At 42.9% G+C, this 24,593-nt stretch overlaps 1 protein-coding gene across 2 annotated transcripts in view; it reads left to right on the top strand.

The window, feature by feature from the left end:
* The first annotated feature begins 2,125 nt into the window (after window positions 1-2,125).
* Window positions 2,126-24,593, top strand: part of ADIPOR2 (adiponectin receptor 2) — a 42,438-nt gene continuing 19,970 nt past the window's right edge. The window contains exons 1-2 of one of the 2 annotated variants that reach the window (XM_005482672.4): window positions 2,126-2,288; window positions 22,368-22,603. In XM_005482672.4, the coding sequence (XP_005482729.2) occupies window positions 22,436-22,603 (168 nt within the window). In that variant the 5' untranslated portion in view covers window positions 2,126-2,288; window positions 22,368-22,435. Of the gene's footprint in view, window positions 2,289-2,498; window positions 2,653-22,367; window positions 22,604-24,593 lie in introns of those variants that run through there. The other variant, XM_014264104.3, reaches the window with a different exon arrangement.

The raw sequence follows: 24,593 nt of genomic DNA, 5'->3' as shown, positions 1-24,593 counted from the left end.
GACACAGGAGTTTGGGCCCTGGACAGGCAGGTCAGCATGTCCAGTGAGGCCTCTTCCCCCTCCTCCAGCTGCCCTGGACAGGGGTGTCCACACCACAGAACCACACACTGGGTCAGGCTGGAAGGGACCACAGGGTCATCTGGTCCCCCCTCCCTGCTCGAGCAGGGCCATCCCAGAGCATGTGGGACTGTGTCCAGATGGCTCTGGAATATGTCCCTAAAGGGAGGTTTCACACCCTCTCTGGACATTCTGTTCCAGTGCATGGTCACTTGTACAGTTAAGAAGTCCTTCCTCATATTCATATTCAGGTGGAATTTCCTGTGCATCAATGTCTGCCTCTTGTCCTGTTGCCTGGCATCACTGAAAAGAGGCTGGCTCCATCTTCTTGGCGCCCTCATCCAGACACGTTCAGACCCCCATTCAGGTCCTCTCCCAGTGTTTTCTCTTCTAATGCAAAAACAAAATAGATCTCAACTGTCATTTAAACAGAGCTAAGAAACAAGAGATTGTAGTAACAGCTTCAGGTCCTACAGGAGAAGACTGATGGATGGAGGCCATGAGATGATATGATCGTTGTGTTATAATAGGGGGTTTGTTAATGTTATTTGGGGATTGACAACTGCTGATCATGATTCTTTTTGTCCTTTCTGGTACGAGTTCTGTTGGGCACCTTCTCTGCTGTGCCTGGGCAGCTCTGGGCTGTTCCCACAGGTGGCCTCGTGGTCATGGAAGTGCTGGGTTTTCCCCTGACACCGATTCTGAGAGGAGAGGGTGGCACTGCCTACTCAGGGCACGCAGGAAGCAGCCAAAAGGGGAACTCCCCTCCAGCCTGGAGGCCATCGCTGGGGCTGGAAACTCCGTTCTTTGCCAATCCCTTCCGTTCTTTGGCCACAACAGTCCCATGTAGTGATACAGGCTGGGGACGAGTATTGGATTATCAGGTGACCCCAATGTCTGGGAAGAATGATGTGCAGAACTCCATGATATCAGAAGGCTAATTAATTATTTTATTACACTATATTATATTACACTATATTATATAACTATTTAAAGAGATACATACTATACTATATCATACTTACTTCTAACTAACTACTGGAAAACAGTCCCAACACACACACACACACACACACACACATGTGGATCCAATTGGTCATTGAATCAAAACACCGTCACCAGAATCCAATCGAGCAATCCCTTCAGGTAAATAATCCTCCAACATATTCCACATGGTCAAAACAACAGGAGCAGCAAGCAGAGATAAGAGTTGTTTTTCCTTCTCCTCTGCTTCTCTCACAGCTTCTCTCTGTTCAGAGGGCATGAGAATACCACAGCAGAGTGGTTGGAAAGCCACCTGGAAAAGGACTTGGGAGTGTTGGTCAACAACCAGCTGAACATGAGCCAGCAGCGTGCCCAGGTGCCCAAGGAGGCCAGCGGCATCCTGGCCTGGATCAAGGAGATTGTGGCCAGCAGGAGCAGGGCAGTGATTGTCCCTCTGTGCTGGGCACTGCTGAGGGCACACCTCGAGTGCTGTGTCCAGCTCTGGCCCCTTCACTTCAGGAAAAACTTTTTGGTGCAGGAACAAGTCCATATGGCAGCAATGAAACTGGTGAAGGGTCTGGACACATTTCACAAGGAGTGGCTGAGGGAGCTGGGGCTGATTAGCCTGGATGAAAGGAGGCTCAGGGGAGATCTTATGGATCTGCAAAACTCAGGAGGGTACAGCCAGGTGGGGGTCTGGCTCTTCCCCAGGCAACAGGGACAGGACAACAGCACATAGTCTTAAAGGGCCAGCTGAAGGCTTAGGTTGGACATCAGGAAGAACTTCTTTACAGAAAAATAATTGGGCTGCCCAGGGAGCCGGGGGAGTCACCGTCCCTGGAGGTGTTTACAGAAAGAGTGAACATGGTCTAGACAACATGGTGGTGTGTGGCCACAGGCCGGACCCGATATGTCGGAACTCTTTCCCCACAGATTCCAGGAATCTGTTCCCGGGAGGGAGTGAGTGAGGGGGGTCACGCCGGTCCCCGGCCCCACTCCGCTCCCGCTGCGGCTGCGCGGCCTCGGCGCCGCCTCCTCCGTACGCGGCCCGGCCCGGGCCCGCCGCGCGTCCTTCCGGCCCCGGGCGCGCAGCCGCGGCGGCGCCTCCCGCATTGGCGGCGGCGGCCTCGTGCGATGGTGACGCCGTAGGGCCGGAGGAGGCGGCGGCCGGGCCGGGCGGGCGGCGGCGGCGGCAGCGGCGGCCGCGGGACGGGGGCGGCGGCAGCACCTCCGCCGGCCGTTGCCAGGTGAGCGAGCGCCGGGCAGCCGCGGCCGCGCTCCGCTCCGCGGGGGCTGCGCGGCCTGACCGCGGCCCGCGGGGCCGGGGCTGCCCGCCCGGGCGTGCGGCCGCTCTTCGGGGCGGCGGGAGGGACCGCGGCGGGCGGGAGGGCTGGAGGGCGGGCGGCCTGCGCTGGAGCCGCTGCTGGCGGGGCGGGAGGAGGGCAGAGGGCGGAGGGCGCTGGCTGGGCCGGGCCGGGCCGGGCTGGGCCCTGCGGGTGAGCGGAGCCTTCAGGCAGCGAGAGCGCTCGGGGCACGGCGGAGCACCGGGAATCGCCGGCCGCGGGAGGAGGCTTTGGGCCAGGGGAGCGCGCTAAGTGGGTCAAGAGCACCGTAAGTGGGTCTTGTTTATAGCCTTCCGTGCACTTGTTGCTTGTGAGGGCAGGGAAATCTGCTGCTGCGCCTGAAAGCTTCTTAGGGAGGCAATAGAAGTAATAATTCCTCCGCTTGCACAGTATGGGAGCCCTTTTTGACAGCAGAGTGTTTTTAAGTGCTTATATCTATAAACACTGGAGTTACCGACAGTAGATAATGTAATATAAATATTTGATATTAGGGTAAGCACAGTTTGGATAGTCTCAAGTGGCATCAGAAAAAACTTTTTAAAAACTTTTGCTGGGTTTTTTTTTTATTCCTGAGAGAATCAGGTGTTCATCTCTTGTTTGCTTGGGATGATCAACAAAGACGTTGAAACATATGGTAATCGGCTGGAAAACAAAGAAGAGATGACAGCTGTTCTTCTTTGCTGGGGTTTTCAAGCAGTGTTAGTTCCTTCTTGTGCTTGTCTTAGCCTTACAAGTCAGATGATTCTGTGGCTTCTGTAGATGTGTGGGCATTTGTTTTCAGAAAACCATTAATATTAAATTAGAACTTTTTAGTTTTTGTTATACAAGCTTTGTCACTTTGGGTATGTATACTATCATGCACTTGTCACACAGCAGAAATCTTTTAGATGTTACCTCTAGTTGTCTTGTGGATCACAACCGTTGTGTGTATTTTTAAAAATGGATCGAATTGTATGAAACTGACCAGGCCCTGTGGGCAAAGCCTTCTTGGCATAATCTGGCTTTGAGTTGATGTCTTAGGGTGTAATTTAAACGCCTGTTTTCACTCCCTTGCTGTAGTCAGTGTCAGGGAGTATCGAATTTCTGCCTTCATCCTGGCTCCTGGCTTCTCAGGTCTGTTCTGGCAGTCAGTGAAGAGCTGTGTGCAGCACCGCACTCAGAGTTGTGAAAATGCTCAGAGTCCTTTTTGTAGTATTTCGGTGTGGAGGTGCTTGTTTGCTGCACAACCTTACTGAGACTACTTCAGCTGCTGTAGCAGAGCAAAACATGTTTGTGATCAGCAAAAGTAGGCGTTGTGTCTTGGAGTTATGGGTGCAGCACGATCGTGAAACATGGCCAGTTTTCCTTGTTGTCTTTGGCTGTGACCTAGCCTTGTTTATAGCAGAGAGGAAGTTTGTGTTATGAGTTCCTTTTTTTCTTTTCCTATGGGGTTGCCAGCCACTTGCAGTTAAGATGATTTCCTGCTGTGGTGTTTGCATTATAGGATAACTTATTAATAATGTGTGAACTTCATCTGTTCTGTGACACTTAAACCTGTAAGAAGACTGTAAGTGTGTGTTAGTAGGTAACTTAAAAGGAAGTCATTGTTGTGTTGGAAGTGTAAGATTAGTTGGTACAATACAGAAATTATTCAATTGTCTGAGCTGACAACTAAATATGGTTGTGAATAAGGTTGTTGGCAGCTTTGCTGTGAAAGCCATGGAGGATCGTTGCTAATGTGGAAAACTGAATCAGAATAAGTGATGGAGGAGCTAAAAGCTGCACCCCAACCTAGCCCAGGTTTTCAAAATGATCCTTTCTGAGCGTAAATCAGATCTGGAAACATAATGTGGTGTGAAGGACAGGAGTGTATTTTTGGCGTACTTCAAGCAAAACCTTTCATGGTGAAAATTTCTCCAGCAGATTCTTATATATTATATGTATATTCTCAAATATAGATTTAAAGTGCCATGGGTAGAGAAGCTTAAATTGTCTTGAAGAGACAAGAGAGCCAGAGCCATGGGGCTTTCCATCACTCCATACCCCTGATGGACCTGAGTCAGTGCTGCTGAGCTGGTGACATTGCTATGAGTGTGGCAAGTGGCTAGTGACCAGGGGTTTTGGCAGTGTGGGTGAGATTCAGACTGAAAGGCTGACTCCTGGACACAGGGTTGGAAGGCTGAGCTTTGGAAAGCCTGTGCTTGCTCTAGGCAAGCGTTTCTGTAGGTCTGTGATGAAGGGAAATTAATGGGAATTGGCAGGGCATGTAATGGCAGTGATTTTAATGCTGGGATCTCTGCTGTTATCTCATGTCTTCAGTTGCATGTTCAAGGAGCTGTGTCAAGCATTCATGTACAAAAGATACTCAGTATTAGGCACTAAAAATGTTGCAAGTTTTATGGGTTTTGGATTGCATAACCATATTGTCCAAGGCACTGTGCAAAGCACAAGGCTGGCTTTGGTCAGTGGACATGCTCTTTGTGCATGGGGGAGATCCTGATAAGGAAACTTCATGAGGTCGTTGGATTATTATGCCATCAGCAATTCAAATCCTTGAACAGAAGTAGTTCTGAAATGGAAATAGCAGTTTTGAGTATTTATGATTTGAATGTGTCTGTCTGAGTCATTCAGTGAATTTTCTGACAGACGGTGTTGGTAGATTTGAAAAGACGTTGCCCAAGATAATGGTGGTGATTATGAAAACGTGTTTGGGACAATGTTTAAGGGAAGGACTATTAAACTATTGTTTTCTGATAGAACTTGTTTTAAATGCTTTGTCTTTTTACAAGATGTATTTCAGCTTGTTGTGGTTCACATGGTGCCTGTCTTTAAAGCGCTGTTTGTCAAGCAAAGTTTAACAAAGAAACTGGTTTTCAAAAATTAAGAATATGGAAACAAATAAGATCCTAGTTCTGATTCTTTAGGGAACTGATTCCTGAAAACATTTTGAACTTTCATTTGTTTATTTGAATATGCTCCTACTACTGGAACATTTCACTTTTGAAGTAGGATGTTGCAGGTCAGTGTGTAAGCTCATAAGAAGCAGGAGGTGAGTTGTTTTCACACAGTTCCTGTTACAGAGCTTTGAAGAGAGCAACCTCCTGCCTTCTGGCTTGTGGAGTGTGAGATGCAGACTTTCCCCATCATCTAACTATAAAATTGAACTTGCCCAGTGATTACATATATTTTCTGGGAAGTTTGTCTCAATGGTTTGACCTAAAAAATATAATCCTAGCCCAGCTTGATTATAAATCTCAAGGTTCCCTTTGAGGAGAGGGTGACAGACTTTGTGTTTGCAGAGGCTGCTCTGCACCCTGGCACGTGGCAGCTGGGGAGGTGGAAAGCAGGAGCCTCTCAGGACAGGAGGTGCCACACTGCTTGTGCTGCTGCTACTGGATTTGAGAAACAGCAAAGAACTTGAAGTGAGTTGGCAAAAATAATGTGCTCAGAAATATGAAAAGCAAATATTATATGTTTAAATAGTATTTTCCTTTCTGGTTTAACATGATTACTCATGTATTCTGGAATTACAGGTCTCTGCTGCTCTGTTGGTGGGGGAGAGGGTCTCTTGTCTGACCAGGCAGGATTCTTTGGACTTCTGTGAACTGCATATGTGTCAGTGATTTTGGGACATCTCAGGGCTGTCCTGTGGTTAAATTGACTGCAGAAAGGTTCTTCAAACATATAGGTGGATGTAAATTTTTCAGGACACAGAATTGTTAGTGTAGAAAAATGTGCTGCATGGTTCAGATGGGTTTGAATAGCTGTGAAAATGCACTGGAGTCTGCTGGGATGTGCCAGCTGCTGTAGCTCTGTGAACAGGACTAATTAAGCCCTTGTGAGAACAGAAAATAGTCAGGCACTATTTACGGGAGGAAAGTGTTGGAACAGCAGAGCTGTAATCATTGCCTGTGAGGCACCTTTAGGCAGCAGTGGGAAAGAGCAGAATGGGCTGAAAGTCATATCTGAATACTCAGAGTGGGTATTTCAGTGTTCTGCCAGCACATTTGAGTGCATTGCAAACCTGCTACAGGAAAGGCTACTTCCTTTTTTTTTTTTCCCTCTTTTATTCTTTTCTTTCTGCTAGTATTTTATCTCAAAATGCTAAATGTTCATGTTTCTCACCTAATGGTGAAAACCAAAGGTACACCAGATACAGATGTCAATATGTTACAGTGTTGCCTGCATTTGGATAGATCCTGTGAGAGTGGTTTGTTGGTGTGAAATGGTTGTTTTTCTGAGGGTGTCTGTGATATCTGCATGTATTCCAAGATAAGGTGTCACTAGGCTGCTGTATCACAAGTACACCAAAGCAGTTTCTCATATCTGTTCATGTTGTTTTCCCCCTTCTCTTCTTCACCAAATTAAATGCTCTCTTTCCCCAACACGTTGGTTCCATCTGCTTAGAGGATTGCAGAGACTGCCATTCTTTGTTTGGAGCCAAGGTCAATTGTGCTGCTGTGTTTGGGTCTAGAAGATGACAATTTATGTGCTGGGGAATTTTTTAGGAGCTCACTGGATGTGTTAAGCAGTTCTACAACTTCTAGATAAGGGTCATTTTGCTGGTAGGAGCCTTCAGTGGGCTTTTCTATGTTTTAATGAAAGCATTCTGGCAAAATCCCTGTTTTATTTCCTTATTGATGGATTTTTTTTACTTGTCAAGTTTGATTTTTCTCAAAATGTTGTAGTAAGTGTGTGTTAGTAAATTGGATGTTTATGGATATTTGAGTAACAGGCTGTTCCTTGAGGGAACAAGACATGGGCCTTCCTGCTATAGCAAATATTTTATTCCAGACTTCATTGAAGGCCCTTACTTGTGCTCCTTTGATTTCTTGTTCCAACTGTTTGGTAGGTGATACTAAATTTTGGGAGATAAGGACTTAAGATCCCATATGTCTGTACATTGTTTCTGTTTATTGTAAAATGCACAACTTGTGATGGAAATGAGATAGTTGAAGGGAAGCAGTAGAAGCAGGTTTTTGGGTGCAAATACCAACTCTGGCTGCTTAGATTAAATCTGAATGATGGTAAAAGAACAATGGGCTTTGCAAATTGTGTTAGTTTAAGAATTATTTGTGTGTCTCTGTATTCTGTAGAATGGCATATGGCATTGCAAGGCTGGTCACAGCAATGTTGCACTGTTCTCAGTATTAATCTTTTAGGCAAATAGTTTTTTGTTTTAATGAAACATGATTGTAGAAGTAAAAGTAAGAGCCTATTCATAATTTTTATTAAAGTAGCTATGTGAAAAAATGCCAACTATTGGCTGTCTGCCTGCTGTACCTTCAGTGGAGAACAAAATGGATTATTTCTGAGGTGAGTGTTCTGAGAGTTGAGAAAAGCATAACAAAGTCAACAAAAGCTTTACTTAGTGGTTTTCTGACCTTTATATGCTCCAAGCTAGAAGGTGGATGGTGAAAAAGGCTTGTGTCATGGTTATCTGAATGTCCATGGTTAAGTGCAACTGCTCCTTGACTTCCTGCTCTGTGACATTTTAATAATTGGCAACCATGTGAAATCTGCAGCATTACAGAAATAGTTCAATAAGAGATGTCTTATAAAAATCCTTTCCTTTTTATGAACTTCACTAATGTGGGGAAGGAAGTTGCCAGGTATCTTAGACTTGATTTGTAAGGTTTTTCTCAAGGGGCAATTTTCAAATCCATTTTTGGTATAGAAGAGGAAATTTAAATATAAATACACTATTATTTAAATATAAACACATACCAATTACTTGTTCTCTTTTTAGATCATCCCTCAGAAACAGAGAGTGTGATTTGATAAAGCCTCATTTCTCTCTGTTAGGATTTTTCATAGGTGTTTCTTCTGGTGTTCTTATATCAAACAGGACTGTAATCAGTAATAAAATGTTAAAACTTTCTGGGTTACAAAAGAGATCTTTGATTCAGTAGGAATCGACTTGTTGCTAAAGTATCTGGGGCGGTGTCTATTGATTTTTAGTTACTTTGTCTGTAAAATTCTTTTAATTTAGCCTTGAACCTAGAGTTCGAGGGTAGGATGTCTTCTGTCTTGAAGACAACCCCAATTTTAAGTGAAGCTTATCCTTGATGGGCAGCAAGAGAACTGTCCAAGTTTCAGAGGCCTGGCGTGACTGTTTGTGTCCCAAGCACCAAGCAGCATGTGATGCTGCTGGAAATGCCATTTGTGTCACCTGCCTTGGCAGGACTGCAGGGTCCAGAGTGGGCACATGTGGGATCTCAGCACCTCAGGACTGAGGTGCCGAGTCACCGAGACCACCCTTGGGGGGCTCGGGAGTCCTGGAATGTTGCCAGAAGTGTCTGGTGGCTGGACTTTGATCCTACACAGGAGACGACACCTGTATGAGGACAGGAGGGTTTCACCGGGGTGAATGGTGAAGGGATTAGTTAATTAGAGAGTGAGACACAGGGTTTAGGATTTCTGTACTGGGGGGTTTAGAGAAGTAAGATGGAGGAATTGGGGCGTGTCCTGTCCTTCTTCTTCTTCCTCTTCTCCTCCATCTTCTGTGGTGATGGTGGCACTTTGGGATTGGTCATTACTAAAAGTGCACCGGGCAATAAGGGTGAAAGGTATTGGGGAAAAATGATAAATATTGTACACGCAACTTTGGGTATAAAGATAGGTGACCGCCCGGAGGGCTGGGGAGTGTGCTCATGGCTGGCTGCTGAGCAGACCTCTGTCGGGCCGAGAGAAAATCTTTTAGATAAACAATTAATAAACACCGAGACCGAGAAAAGAACTGACGCCTCTTCTGGTCCTTTGAAACGTGGGCTGCCTCAAGGCCACCCTGGGCCTTTCCAGGCCATCCAAACAGCCGAAAATCGGACAGGCACAGGGAGGGGACCTGCAGGGCTGTCACAGATAACACTCCCCAGTCTCAGCACTCAGGTAAGGTCGGGGTTGCTGCAGCAGTGCAGCCCTGCAGGACTGGGAATGCCCAGGACACGTGTTGGGCTGGGGGCAGCAGAGCCTTAAAATGCTGTTGGAAAGGTGCTGCAAGATGCTCTCACAGCACGTTGGTTTTTCATTCCTCCCTGTAAGGCCTTTCCAGCTGACTTTTTCTGGGCTGCTTAGCTGCATCAAACAGCCCCTTGTTACACATCACAGTAAAGTCATTGTGAGAAACAAAGCATGATCACAGAACCCATGACTGTTTTCCTCTGAAAACTCATGTCTTGGCTCTGCTTCAACAGTTCATTATTATACAAGTGCCTGAGGGCTTATCTGCCTGCAAGACTCACATGAGTGTTTTCTGTAGGCTAAGGCCATCCTTGAAAAGGCACAATTCCACATTCCTGTTCTTTTAGCAGTAACTGTGATGTGTCCAGTACTTCTTGTGCTCCACTGGAAATCACATTGCATTTTGAGAGGCTATCACATGTGGACATTAAAACTTCCTTAAAGCTCAGCTTCCTTCTTGAAGATCCTGTTTTGAGGTAACACTTTCTCATTTGAAGCACAAGGGACTCATGAATTGGACAGTAATGGGAGTAATGTGTTTGTAATAAATGAACAGTTCATAGGCATGTTATTTGTTACAACATTCGGAGTCACAGGTAACAGTGGTGGTATTTGGGGTTGACCAAAGCATAGTTGCATAATTCCTGTGTAGAATGACATTTAGTCATGCTAATGATGGAGCAGTTGAGAATTGCTGGCACTTAAAATTAATTACTAGGCAAACATAAAAAGGAAAGGTGGGGAGCATACTCATTGCTGCTGCTGCTTGCATCTGAGACTGCTTCTTCAGGGCTTGTGACAGGTAATGGACCAGGACCAATATACTGTGCTGCTTATGGTGATCCAGTTGCTAAGCAAACATGCAGGATGTGTATGTTAAAACTGCTTCTCTTCAGGGATTGCCCAACAGCCTTTATTCATCTTTGAACTTTTGATTTGTTTGTACTGAAATCTTGGATCGTCTGGTAAGTTGTCCAGAGAATTGATTATATTAGGAAGCAAGTGGTCTGCTAGTGAAAACCAGTCCTGCTTTCTGTTGGAAATGTTGAATAAGGGAGCCATGCAACTGGGGAGGTTTTAAACTGTTGGATGTGAGGCTTTGTATAGAAATATTAGCAGCACTAATATTGTGTACATAATGTGGTGTGTGTAATGTTGGAGGCAGATTTTCTGGCTGGTGTACTACTTGCAGTATGGATGAAGTAGGTTGTATAAATTACAACATATCCCTCCTCCACCGGAGTGCAATGAATGTCAGATTGAAGCTGTCGTGCTGGTGCTTTACAACTCCAGTGACACAGGATCCTAAGATAAACTCAGCCTTCATTTAGGGAAATTTTTAGGCTTTAACAACATGCCATGAAGTGAAGCAAAAAAAATGGAAATGGATTACAGGAAGTCTTCTGCGTTCCTTGCTGCTTTCCTGCTATAATATTTATGTCGTAGAGGATCTCTCCCAAGCTCTGATTTCAAACTCCCCTGTGGACCAAAAGCAACATTTTATATGGCTTGACAAAGGTCCCTTTTCATTAACTTCAAGTGACCTGAGGCAGATTAACATGCAGATTAATGTATTTGACAGTAATAAATCAGCTTTAACAAGTACCGAGGCAGAGATTTGTTTGGCAGAGAGTTTGGATAAGATATGGTATTTGGATTTAAGTTGGACATTTTGTAGAGAATGGTATAGTGGAGATGGTTAAAAATTTCCTGCTTTCCTTGGTTTTATGCTGATGCATCTTTATGCAATTTAGCTGTAACTGTGTGGAGTTTAAGTCAGAGTTATCTGGGTGAGTGAGCCTACAAAAATGGAAGGGTGTTAATTTAGATGAATGCATGCATTTTGTCACCCAGTGTGATGTAAATGTTTACAAGCTGCTGCATAGGACACATACTCTTTGCATTTTCCCCCTCTCTATGTAAATTTATTACGTAGGGTTTGTTTTCTTGGAGAAACAGCCTTCATGTTGATTACACATCTTTCCTGTAGGAGTCTTAGACTGTAACCTTCCCAAGCTTGAATACAAACATCAAAAACCAGGGACGAATTTGATGCTGCCTTCCTCACAGGTAGCACAGCTGTTTGTCAAGAGAGCAGGTGTGTTGGGGAAAATTATTGCAGTGGTTGAGATAACTGCTGTGTGTGTTACTCCATGTGGAAGGTACAAGATCTGCCTGTTTCATTGTTCTCTGTTGTATTTCTCAGAAATGAGGCTCACGAGAAATTTGAATGTTCCTGTAACAGGGTGACAGTGTGTGACAAGTGGGGCTTCCAGATTGGAGTTGATTGAAGTGAGCTGCAGGAGAATATAAACCAGTCAGAGACAGGACTGGAAGATGGCATTCTTTTCCCTTTCAGGAGGAAAACTGTGGAAATGAATTTTTGAAGAGTTTATTTAGTTTGTTTTGGTTTGTTTTTTTTCTGAATGGGGTGACTTTTTCCATTTGCACCTACTGTTCTGACTTTTGTCAGTGGAAATCAGTGACATCAAATTGCTGTGGGACAGTTTAAACACTACCCCTGAAAGAAGTTAAAAATCATAGTTAACAGATTTTATCTAATCTGTGTGTAAGAACAAAAATTGGGGCATACTGAGTGTCCTCTTATGGAAGTCCCTGGCCAGAGCCCTCAGGGTAGTGCCTGCTGCCTTCTTGGGTGCCTTTGGGTGCTTTGCCTGCTGTCCCTAGGAAATTGTTTCAGCCCTTATCCTTTTTTCTACACTTTTTGTTTTCTGTCTCATAATAATTTAACTTCCTTCCTGTTTTCTTTTCTTTGTATGCATGAGGCCCTTTGCTGTCCATCCTCAGAGAGAACTCTATTTTACAGAGTTTTTAGTGAGGATGTCCATCCCCTAAGGAAGCATGAATGTGCAAGCATTCTGAGCATGAATGTACAAGCAACATAAAACAGACATGCACAGGTATTCAAAGAGGTTTTTAGAGCTAAAGGTGGCTTCATGTGCTTGGTGGATTTACACTGCATATTTGTCCATTTTCCCTGTAGATCCTCATTCTGGAGCAAAATGTTCCAGGGTTTGCTTATTGCTGTGTCAAAAGTGAATTTTTTGTGTTTGAGGTCACCCAGTCTGATCTGCTAACTCTGTGTGACCTTACCTTGGTTGATGGACAATGGTTGGTATCTTCATTTTTCTTACTGTTGTTTGGCATGGTGCTGTTGTAGACACAAAGATTAGGAAACCTTGTGCTTTTTTGAAATCTTAACTGCAGTTTTGAGTGGTCACCCCTGGTTTTACATAAAGAAAGCTTTATGTGGAAGCTTTCTGTGAAGCTTAATGTGAAAGCTTTATGTACCTTCCTTTCTCACAAAGGAAACTTTTCAAATAATTTAATAAATGTGTAAAATGTGACGTAAAACTTACAAGCTATTGCACATTAACTAACACATTAAAAATAGGTATTGGATTTTGTATTTCATAAGTTCAAGGCTTATTTCACTTCTTGTTTACTTAGGTGCAGCTGCTTGCTTATCTGCATAGGTCAGGTCTTGCCTGGTTATCTGGGCAGCCTGAAAGCCCTCCAAGGTTTTTTCTTCTGCTTTTTCTCATGTATTAAATTCACTGCACTGCTTATTGACTTTCTTAGGACTTAGAGCCTGTCAGGGTCTCCTTTTTTTCCAAAATCTTGTGTGCCACTACTGTGTGTCAGTACTGGAAGAGCCTTTCATGCTTTCCATGATGGTGCACCTGGAATACAAGTTCTCAGCCAGAGAACTCAGCTGAGAACATCTCTGGCCTACAGATTAGTGCCTGGCTTCTGTATGTTGCTCTCAGCCTCTGCTGGGAAGCTTGGCCTGTGTCTTCTGTCTGTCTGTCTGTCTGTGCACATCAGGTGAATCTAAAGAGCTGTGTTGCATCTTGGTCACACCCATTGATATGGTAGCTTGCCTTCACATCAAAATTACATTAGATTATTTTTCTTACAGAGAGAGACCAAACTCATCCTAGAAAGAGGTTCTTTATTTGCCAGCTCCATTGACAGTAGGTGCTGTCAGCCTAAGGTATTTTTTCTTTGCAGAACAGTTTATCTGTGTAGTTTTACATGTATTAACAGCCCTTACAGATGCAATTGTTCAAGAGTACCTTCAGTAAGTATTTAAAACTAGGACACATAATTATTCAGTAGTTTGCTGACCCAGTTCTTGCTTTCTGCTCGTGTTCCTTGTCTGGGCCCTTGTCCAGGAAATCAACTGAAATTCCTACCCTTCCTACTCTTTAAGTTTGTGAAGGCTTATCGACTTGGCCACGTTTCCTTCCTGTTCTTAAAGTTCCTTAAAGCAATGGAGTGTCTCCTGTGGTATCTGGAGATCCTTTCTGCAAACAGAAAGCCCAGGCAGTGAGTGCCAGGCTCCCTGGTTTGTGTTTGGGTGCTGCTGTAGGAATGTGTGTGTGTGTCTGAAAGGATCTTGGGTACAAAGCAGCACTGGCAGGTCACCCAGCACTGAGTTCCCTCTCTGGACAGAGAGTGGTGCCCTTTTGGTTGCTTTTCCTGGGGCTGTTTCAGACCTTGTCATTTTGTTGTAATTTTCCTGTAACACTTTGAAGACAACAATGGATGGAGTCTTGCATTCCTTCACCTTTGTTATGTTCTTGTTTGTGGTCAGAGAGGAAGTGCCCCTTGTGCGTGTGTCTGTTTGTTAAAGTGACGTGTGCGAGTATGGCCCAGAATTTATTGCTGCTACAATGGAAATCTTAACAGTGGGACTCAGTTTTTCTTTCTGAAGTCTGACTAATGATTTTAAGAAGAGTTTGGCAGTTGCAGACATGAAAATGTTGCCAAACGCAGCTAAAATTGTAACACAATGGACTTTCTGGTTTCTGTCCCTTCTCTGTGATTTATTTTCACCCTTCCATTGCTGCTCTGGGTCTTCAGGTCAGCAGCTTTGGACTGCTAGAGAGGGTAACAGAGATTATCAGCCCTAGGAGTCATTTGGGAGTATGATCTGGATGTTGCCTGTTGCTTTTTCCTCTCTCTAGGATCCACTTGAGTTTCCTTGGGATCTTTGCTAATATGCTTTTATTCCTCTTTTCTTTCTTCATTGGTCTAAAGCTTCAGGTTATCTCTGGGAATGCTTCACATAATGTTGTTTTCTTCGGTGAATTTCATAATTAGAGTAAATGCTGCATTCTGCACATGATTAAGGCAACCTGGGTGTCTAATTTCAACTTTTTTTGTTTATGTGAAATTAAACCTTTATTCTTGTTTTGTAATAAGAGATTTTCGTAAGTGTAAACTTTGTGTCTGTTTCCCTTGAGGATTTTTTTGCTTAATCTGCCATTGTTGGAGTTTTATGTTGTAAATTATCTTCTGTAAATAGTTTGACAGAAAAAAAATCTTTATTTTCCTCTATTGGTGCTGATTGTCACTAATCCAATGTTACAGCCAGTCCTCATTGTGCTTAGCAAGCAGTGTAGCTCTGTTACAAAGGGTGGATGGCAATCACATGCTTCAAAGTAAGGATACAATAATTTTTTAGATAGGTGCTCCTCATTGCCCAGCTCATTTACACCATTTTTTTTTTCCATTCCATGGTGTGTTTGGAGTTTTTCTGGTTTTGAGGGTTGGTTTTTTTTTCAGTTGAAAGAGATCCCAAAATAACTGTCTGAATGCACCAATAAGTGGTGTTAAGTCATGGAAAACATCTCACATGTATATTCACAAAATACTTCCTGATCACTTCTAAGTTAACATGAAACATGTTCATGATCTTAAACTCTTTCAGTCCTAGAATTTACACTGGGATAGCTGAACTGGTCAGACCACACACTGCAGTAAAACCTCTGTGGGGAGCACAGTGGTACCAGCAGAAAGTATTTTGGCCAAACAAACCACAGCAAGATGACATTTTGTGCGAGTCTCTTGGTCCTGGACCTGCTGATGCGTTTTGGGTTCAAGCTACAGCCCTACTCCATTTTAGCAATATTCTCATAATGAGACTTGGGTGTTTTGAAATCTCTCCTTAGTCATAGGACAGTAGAAAGTAAAATATTAACTTAACATTTCTGCTTTTAAATTGCATCACTGGTGTCTTACGATATCAGTGTCCTTGGTCTTGTTTCAGAATTCAAGATGAACTATGTTACTAGAAAATAAATTTATATCTGAAGGAGTGGCACTGAATGTAGAGGAGACTAAATGTTCACATCAGCTTTTCCTAATTTTCAGCAATATTTGTCTTTTAAATCCAAAATTATTCTCTGGCTATTGCATTAAGGAAATAAATTAATTAAAAGTGGCTTTACTTGGTTTTATTGGAACTTCAGGCACTTGACTAATTTAATTGGCATGAATTAGATGCAGTCTAATTATGGTGCATCTACTTCTTTTCCTTGAATTTTGGTTGTTAAGAGGCAACCTGAAAGATGATGCACCCCTTTTTTGATCCTAGACTGATACAGTTCTGTGGATGTTGATGCTGTTTCTACAGTGTTCCTGTAACATTTTTGCTACAGAAAAGTACCAACTTTTTATTGTCTGACATGTGGCAAACATAACATTTTATGGCTTTTGAGGAGAGGGATATGCTTTCCTATGGATTGCTGCTATCTTGGTGCCCTTTATGTTGCCATGCAAAGATTCTCTCTGTAGAGGGTTAAAGGATGTAACCTCAGTTTCATGGTGTAGCTCTGCATTTTAGTGCCTGCTCCAAATGCTTTGGTTTCTTCATCTTCACCCAACACTTTTGTGAATTGGATGCCCTTGAGGCAGTAGCTAAAAGTATGTATTCTGAATTTTCCCTTTAGAGGAAAGTGATGTTTGATTTCAGTCTTTCACTTGCAGACAGTCTGTGATCCCAAGTGTTACTAACATAGGAGAACTGCATCTTTTTGTTGTTGGCAGCCATGAAGCAAGTTGATGTGAGTAGCATGCCATGGAAATAAAATCATAAAGGAGCAAAAGATGGGATTTTCTCACTTGGAGAAACTGAGCCACTTAATGAAAAATGAACCAAAAGCAAGTTCTGTGGATATTTGTGGAATGTAATGTGGAAAGAGCTTGAACTTCATTCTGAGTTCTATGCTGCTTTTGTGACGATTCACTTGGTTTTGGTTTATTGAGGAGCAGAACTGATTTACAGCAGTCATCCAGTCTGTAAGGGCTGAACATTGTGCTCTGGGGGTGGGCCAGCCTCTGCCATAACTCTTTACTCAGTTAAAAAAATGGGGCCCGATTTGCAGTACAAATTGGACAAATGTTGTAACAATGCAGTGGGATCCTGTGAAATGGAAGCATTCCGATAATGCAGGCAGGCTGCTGGCTTGTTCCCTTTCTTTGACTGCAAATGCATCAGAATGTGCTTGATTGTTTGCCTCTGCAGCCTGCTGTGAAATAGCTGGGCTGAAGTTGCAGTGACAGTTTACAAGTTAAAAAGACAGCTTTTTGGCCACTGACCCTCTGCAGGAGTCTAATCTTTGTTTTGTAGATGCCTCTTTATCTAGGGAAATTGCATCAAGAAAAGAGGTGTTGGATTACTTCCTCATTGTTCCTCTTTGTTAAAGATGACCTCCAAAGAATTTTTACAGGCTGATTTGTACTTTTCCTTTAGGGTACATTGAGAAAACAAAGTCCTCTGTGAGAATTTCCTTCCCCTCCCGTTCATACAAACCCTTATTTGCTTTGTTTTTGAATGCAGCTTTGGAATGTTTTAACTCCTGAATTGAAAAAGATCAAGACTGTTAAAAAAAAAAGGAAGATAAAAGTTCCTTATTTCCAGTTGGTGTTAGAATACTGGTATTGAGGAACAACTTGTGACAACCAGAAGATAGTAGTAGAAATATAATGTTCCAAGAGAGCTGCATTTCAATTACTTTACCTTATTTCACTCAAGGTAGCCAGAGTCAGCTGTTCCACAGGCACAAAAATAGGCTGTGTTCTTATCCCAATCAGTCTGTCCATGGGTTGTTGTGGAAGTGCTCTGCCATTTGTACCTGTGCTGACAGTTCTGGGAAGGGAATCGTGCCTGTTCTGTCACTAAAGCCGTGCCTGAACCTCTTGGGAAATCTTATTTCAGTCAGCTTTGCCATTCCCCTGGCATGGTTGTAGCTGCCATGGCACATGGCACAGGCAAGGCAGGATTTGTGGATTGATGCAGCTTCTCCTACAAGATTTTTCAGGCACTCAAGCCCTTCATTAAATATTAAGCATTAATGAATGTTCTGAAAAATGTGTAGCCTGAAATTTTCATGATGGTCTTTTGTTCTTTTGATAAGTTAAGGTCTGTTAGGGGAATGAGCTGATCTTAGGAGGAATCACCCACTGTGTGTACATTGTTTATGCTGCTTTAATGGCTGCTTTGGGAGAGGATCTGCAAGGAAAGGGCATGCAGGGGGTGCCATTGCCTACCTGAACAGGAAAGTTTCTGCCAGTAAGGCAATTGAGAGGGGATTGTAGGGAAAAGCAATTTTCATTCTTCTTCCAAAGACCAGCTACAGCCAGAATTAAATATCTTCTGAGGATCATTCTCATGCTGCTTACAGGAAAGAACATACTGACAAGAGTGGAGTACTGGAGAGATTGCTTTGCTTGGGGGTAGTGGGAGGTGGTCTGACCATCCAGGACTGTGCTTTATCCTCAAAAGGGAGTGACAGATCTTTTAAATTTAATTACAAACTCTACTGTTAATGTGTTTTCTTTGTTTTACTACCATGTGTCATCATTTAGCTGAGGCAATAAATCAGCCCTTGTGCCAGGTGAGCTCTGGGAGTTGGAAGGGCTGCAGTGCTTATCCCAGGGAGTGTCCCACAGAGAATAATGGCATTATCCTGTGCTGCTTCACTCTGGGTAACTAGTTTTTCCTTATCATCTTTAGGAGTGAGGCCGTGTCCCAGATATGCTGGAGCTGTGGGTGTTGGCTGCTGTGACATTGCCCAGCTGCAGTGCCTGCTGAAATAATGCTGCCTTCCAGTTGTGCTTGCAAAGCTGGCAGGGCTGAGCTCACACTGCCCTGGCTGTGCTCCTGTGGGTTGGCTGCTCTGGGGCTGTGTGCAAGGCAGCAGCACACAGAACTGACCAAAGCCTCATTTTGTGCTTCCAGGCTGTGTTTGGAGCCCTGCTTGCATCGAACTGCCAAGTCCTTTCTAAAAGCTGATGGAGCATTTAGGAGTTTCTGTATTAAAAAACCCAACAGACCAAACTCTGTAGATGCTTTTCTCAGCTTATTTTAAGCACAGCAGGAACTCGCTGATTCATCTCCATGCTGATATTATGGATGCAGTCATTAAGTAGATTTTAAGTCATCATGGCAACTTCCTCTTTAAATGGAAGCTAATTTTAATGAAACCTTTAATTTGCATGCTACAAAAAATGTTGAAGGATTTCATTTATGAGACTGATAATCTCAATGAGACACAAAACAATATTTTCCAAGACCTCAAGTGTTCTATAGCTTTCCATTTTCTAGCTTTTGTTTTTGTGAACTGTGCAGTCTTAGGCAGAGTGGGGCAGTAAGTATCCTCACAATGGCTCAACCATCATCTCCTGGTTAGATTCTACTATACTTAGCAATACTTCCTAATTTTTTAGGAAAGGAACTGAACTGTGAGTCATAGAAACTTTGTGATAGAACTCAGACTGCCTATGCCTTTCCTGTTCATAATCTTCACTGCTTTCTTTCATTTGTGAACAAATATTTCAGGCTATTTGCACTTCTGTGTTGGCACCTTCCAGCTGCATTCAGTCAGTGGTACAATTTTAAAAAGAAGTGAAACCCAGTAGTGGTGCTTTTGGATTAGCCTTTATCTGACTTACCTTTGCATGCTCATTTAGGGCAAGCATATTTAGCACTGTGAGGATCCTGCATGATGAATGACATGGAAACATCTTAGTTCAGGGAACAATCCCACTGTCATTTCAAGAAACAGCAACTTCTATTTCTGCAGAGCTCTGAAGATCAGCTCTGCTGCTCAATGCAAATCTGACTCTGGAGGTGAAATGCATCTTTTATTTTTAACCTTAGTGAATACTTGGCAGTGAGTGCTGGTGAAGTAAATCCTCAAGGCCTGATGTAAATTGGCATTCCTCTATCTGTTTTATTAGGAGAGCCTTTTGCAAGCATCTTGGCCAAATGTGGTTGAGCCTGTTGTGTGGCTGTGCTGTGTCCAGAGCATTGCTGTCACAGTGTCACAGAGGTGATGTAAGGACAGCATTAGGCAATATTGCTGCTGCTGCAGCACACGGTGGCAATGCTGTTGCTTAAATCTGGCTGAAAGGAGAACCTGTAAAACTTGCTGGTTCAACGTCTCATGGAATTGCCCAATGTGTGGAACTGACTGGGCTGTTTGTGCTGACTGCCTGTTTGAAATGTGTGGGTTAGCAGGCAGGGGCTGTGCCGGTGTGTAACTGTTGTTTATAAACACCTGCTCGGCTTACTTGCATTTTTCTGCATTAGCTACAGCTTCAGATTGGTTCAGTGGACTTACTGTGGTCTAACCCCAGTGGGCAACCAGGACCCACACAGCTGATTGCTCACTGCCCCAGTGGGGTGGGAGAGAGAATCATAAAAGAGAGAACCTGTGGGCTCACATAAAGACAGCTCAATAAGTAAAGCAAAAGTTGTGGATACAAGCAAAGCAAAGCAAGGAATTCCTTCACCACTTCCCATGGGCAGGCAGGTGTTCAGCCATCCCATCAGGAAAGCCAGGGATCACATGTAATGGTTACCCCAGCCAAAACCAGCACAGTACTGTACTGAAATTCTCTCTTATAGGCTGCTTTTTGAATTAAGATCCCCATTAGCTTCATTTCAAACTGTATTTGTTGTTGTTTCTGTGGTGTTCAGCCATCCCATCAGGAAAGCCAGGCTCCATCACATGTAATGGTTACCTCAACCATGGGATATTTCAGCACAGTACTGCCCTGAAGTTGTCTCTTATAGGCTGTTTTTTAAATGAAGATGTCCATTAGCTTTATTTCAAACTGTATTTGTTGTTTCTCTGGTGTTCAGCCATCCCATCAGGAAAGCCAGGCTCCATCACATGTAATGGTCACTTGGGCAGAGTATTGGCTCTACCCCAGCCAAAACCAGCACAGTACTGTACTGAAATTCTCTCTTATAGGTTGCTTTTTGAATTAAGATCCCCATTAGCTTCATTTCAAACTGTAGTTGTTGTTGCTTACTCTTTTCTTTCTTACATCAGTTTTGCCAAATGGCAGTGTGATTATGTCTTCATGTTTCTTGCCTAAAAATAGAATTGTGACTTGGCTGCTTGAAATACGACAAAAACAGTTAAGATTTCAGTTCTGTGGCTTCCTGAATATTTGTTCCTGCTCTTAAAATCTACTTGTTCAACTCCTTCACTGAGCTTCCTGTGTAATGTTGCTAAACCTCCTCTTAATTCTCCTGTGGTGGCTCTTGTGTTTACCAAGTAAACAGCTGTGGCCGTTTTAGCTGTTGCATCTCAGATGGAGGTTGTGACCCTGCAGTGAAGGCAGCAGGAAGGTGGGGATGCCATCTGCTCTGCTGTCACATTGTCACCTTACCGTCCTGGGTGATGAAAGCACTGTGCCATGCTGAACTCGGACAGCTCGAGGTATCACTCAGTTCTGCAGGGTCTGTTACCTGCTCATTAGCAGCTCTCTCCTCTGAGGATTGCCAGGCAGCTGAGGGGATAGAATATTACAAACTGCTGCAGCAAAATTAACCAGAGCCCATTTGTCAGAGCTGAGAATGATCTTGCAGTGATCATATGTAAATGAAATGAGTTCCTGTAAGGACAGAATACATTATTTATTGGCTTTTTGGAGGTGACATTTTATTACAAAACTGCCAATATCAATTCCCTATCTTGTATTTTTAATTTTCCCTCCTACATTATGACAAATTTCAGCATATTTTATTGGGCAGTAAAATTCCAATTGAATTATGCATACTGGCAAGTTAAAACTTGTTAGATGGGTTGTCTTAATGTTGTGTGTTAGTCACATCAGAGCACTTAGGTGCTACAGCAATGGCACCAGGTGATTAGTGCAAAAGGAATAGATTGTCATTCAGAGGGATTCTGAAGGCTCAGCTGTGGCTTCAGTCTCAGAGTACATTCTGATGCTTTCTGGCCCTCAGACTGCAGAGTTCTCTGGAGATAGTGCTTCCCAAGGCTGCCAGTGTCAAACAGGTCTCTGAACTGGCTACTGAAGTGGCACCACACAGGGTGTACAAAACAAATGGGTAACCAAAAATACTCTGCATGAGGGCTCAGATTAACAGTTGTCATCAATTTTCTGTAAATTTGATCAAATCTTTAGCATATGGAGTCAAATTTACCCTGAATGCTTTTTGCAGTGTTGTAAGTGTAGAAGACAGTTGTTTTCCTGAGTAGGAACCATGGGTTATTGTTTTCTGGGAGATTTACCTATTTTTGATTGTTCTGATTGAGTGAACAGTGTTTAAATTTGTCTGCTCTAATTTCTTGCACAAGTAAAGATACAAACACATTCCTTGCAGTGATTGTGATCATGTTAATTTAAACAAGGGAAGCATAATCACACTGTGTGCTACTGCCCTTCTTGCAGTCTGTCTAAAATTAGTTGCTGCTTGAGCTCTGCTTGAGCTCTGCTTGATTGCTATTACTAGTACTTAATGTCCTAGTTTGGTGAAACCTGGTCTGGATGATTGAGCTTGGGTATGAGCTTCATACCTGCAAAAATACAGTAATTATAGAGTCCCTGTGATAAGTGCTGTATTTCTAAACAATATTAACAGCCTGCTGCTTGCAGTTTTGTGGAAATAATTCATAAAAGTTGGCTGTGGTTTTGTAGATTTACTGCTTTTTGGAGCTCACTTTCTGTCACCTTTCAAAGTTGTGTTTAACTTGTGTTAAGCACAAGGATGTGAAACTGTTAGTGGTGTCAGGATGAGGATTCATTACCCAGCAGTGTAGAAATGTGTGTAATGGATCCTGTGGGATTTTGGGCACATATAAAAGCAGTTGTCACAGCTGTTTGGGAGCTTGTAAGCAAGCTCTTCTTCCAGCCAATTTCTGCATTCCTCTTTCTAACTTCAGTTGAGTTACACAAACGATTTTTTCCTTTTAGAGCCAAGACATAATCAGCCAAACTGAACCAAGAGGAAAGAGAATATTTGAGAAGGCCTCCAGCATCTCATGAACGAACCAACGGAACTCGATAATGCCGGTTGTGCAGAGCCAGGTCTGCGGCTCAGAAGAGGACACATGTCTGACCCTGCAACCACACAGGCAGCCTTTGGAGAGGACAGCTCTCAAGAGAACCTTCTTCTAGTGGAGACACCACTGTCTTCTGACCAGGAAAATGTAAGTCATATGATTCATTACCTGCTAGGTTTTGTAGGTAAAATGAGTTTTGACCTAAGCGCTTCAGTGTTCTAATCTAACTTTTGGAAATGGGGACCATGAGCCTACAACCTTTTATTGCCTGCTAAATAACTGTAATAATACCAGGAAGATTCCAGAAGTATTCAGTTGAATAAATGTGTGGGAATTTTGGTGACAAGGCTGGGTGCAACTACTTTTACCATCTACATGTTTTTATTTTGTCCTCAAAGAAATGGGGCTTGTACTGGTTTGTGTTCTGCCGAGATGCTGTTCATACAAAAAGAATTTTGTTCTGTAATTTTCAGTTAATTGTAAGTGAAAGGAGAAGTATTGGCTCTGTATGTAATCAGAACCTTGGCTAATTGGTATCTTTTTGATGATTAGGACAGAAAAATCTGTTTGCAAGCATTCTTGCTGTAATTAGACTGAACAGTGCATGATATCTTATCTCAGACAGTAGCCAGTAACAGACTCACAAGGAAGAGCAAAAGGGTGGGGAAGCCCCTTGTGTTACCTCCTAGGACACTCTCCCAGTCTTCAGCAGTTTTCTGAGATTTTCTGAGCCAGTGGCAATGTCTGCAAGTTTTAGGTGCATGAACCTCTATAAATTTTAGCAGCCACAACATGCAGAAGGGCATTCACAGCTTTATTAGGTGTTCTACAAAGACACAGTCCAAGCACTGGAGAAAAATACCTTCTGGTTAGAGATTTCCAGAACTGTAATTAATGCTTCTCCCAGGATATATTCAGATGGATATCAGCATAGTTAAGTGGAAGAGGCATTCATCTTAGGCTCACTATCCAATTTATCATGGATTAATGAGTTTACTGTATCAGCTCAGTCACAGCAAGTGTGTGGTTTTAGCCAGCAGCAAAAACATGCTGGTGCATTACTGTGTGTTGGGCTGGGGCTGTAATTGCATTTGCCACAAGTTCTGGGTGCTTGCAGGGCCCAGTGTCATGGATCAGCTGACATGAGAGCTGCTATTTGCCTTCTCAGCTTGATGAGCTGGAGCCCTTTCAGAATTTAGTTCCAAGCATTCTTGTAATGAGAAGTCAGGATTGGTATTCATGTCTAGTGAGCCAAGCCAGTGCACTCACGGTTGTACTGCAGTAACTTCTCCAGAACATTCTCAGTATCCTGATAAGGGAAACAGTCTTTTTCCATTTTGTGGAAGGGTGTGAAGCATGGGTTTATGGTGCAAAGTCTTGGACAAAACTAGTTAGAAAAAGAAAGGTTGAGTTGTGGTAGCAGATATTTTGAATTTACATGTTTATCTCTTGGTGTGCTTGGGATCATCTGCTTTGAAGGCTGTTTTCATTCTTATCTCTGACTTTCCTGGTTGAATAATTAGAGTTACCTGTGGATGGAATGCCCAAGGTAAAAGTCCATAATTGATAATGTACTTTAGTTCTTTCTGTACATTGCTTAGCTAAACAGAAATTATCTGGCTGAATCAGTGTTTAATTCTAACATTTTGGCAGTGAAACAGTTGAAATACTTTCATTCTCTCTTTCAGGCATTCGTAGCACATGTTGTCTTTTTGATTTTTTTTGCTTTCATCCATACAACAAATGTTTGTGTTTTTTTCATTTTGGCTCACTACAAATGTTTGGCTTTCTCGTGTTTGATTTCTCTTTCCTGGTCTCCTAAAGTGCTGTCACAGAAATTTGTTTTTGCCATTTGGGTCTTGCTGTTACATCTTAATCTGCATCACTTTCTCTGCCATATATGGCCTTATGCTTTTTAAAATTTTTTTTCATCCTTTTATTCTGGTCCTCAGTGATTTCTTGGGTTTGTTAGTATGATGCCTTTAAATTGTTTTTGTCTTAAAAGGCTAAATAATTGATGCCTCTAATGGATCATCCCAAAACACTTTGCTGTCAAAAGTGCCAATATTGGCTTGCCAAATGGCCTTTATTATGTGATATTCTGCAGTGTTCCAGATAATCTGGAAAAATCTTTATG

This window comes from Zonotrichia albicollis, chromosome 4 (genome assembly GCF_047830755.1).
Source record: "Zonotrichia albicollis isolate bZonAlb1 chromosome 4, bZonAlb1.hap1, whole genome shotgun sequence".
In the NCBI taxonomy this organism is placed as follows: Eukaryota; Metazoa; Chordata; class Aves; order Passeriformes; family Passerellidae; genus Zonotrichia; species Zonotrichia albicollis.
Note: the sequence above shows the minus strand (reverse complement) of the source record. Positions and strands in the feature narration are given on the sequence as shown.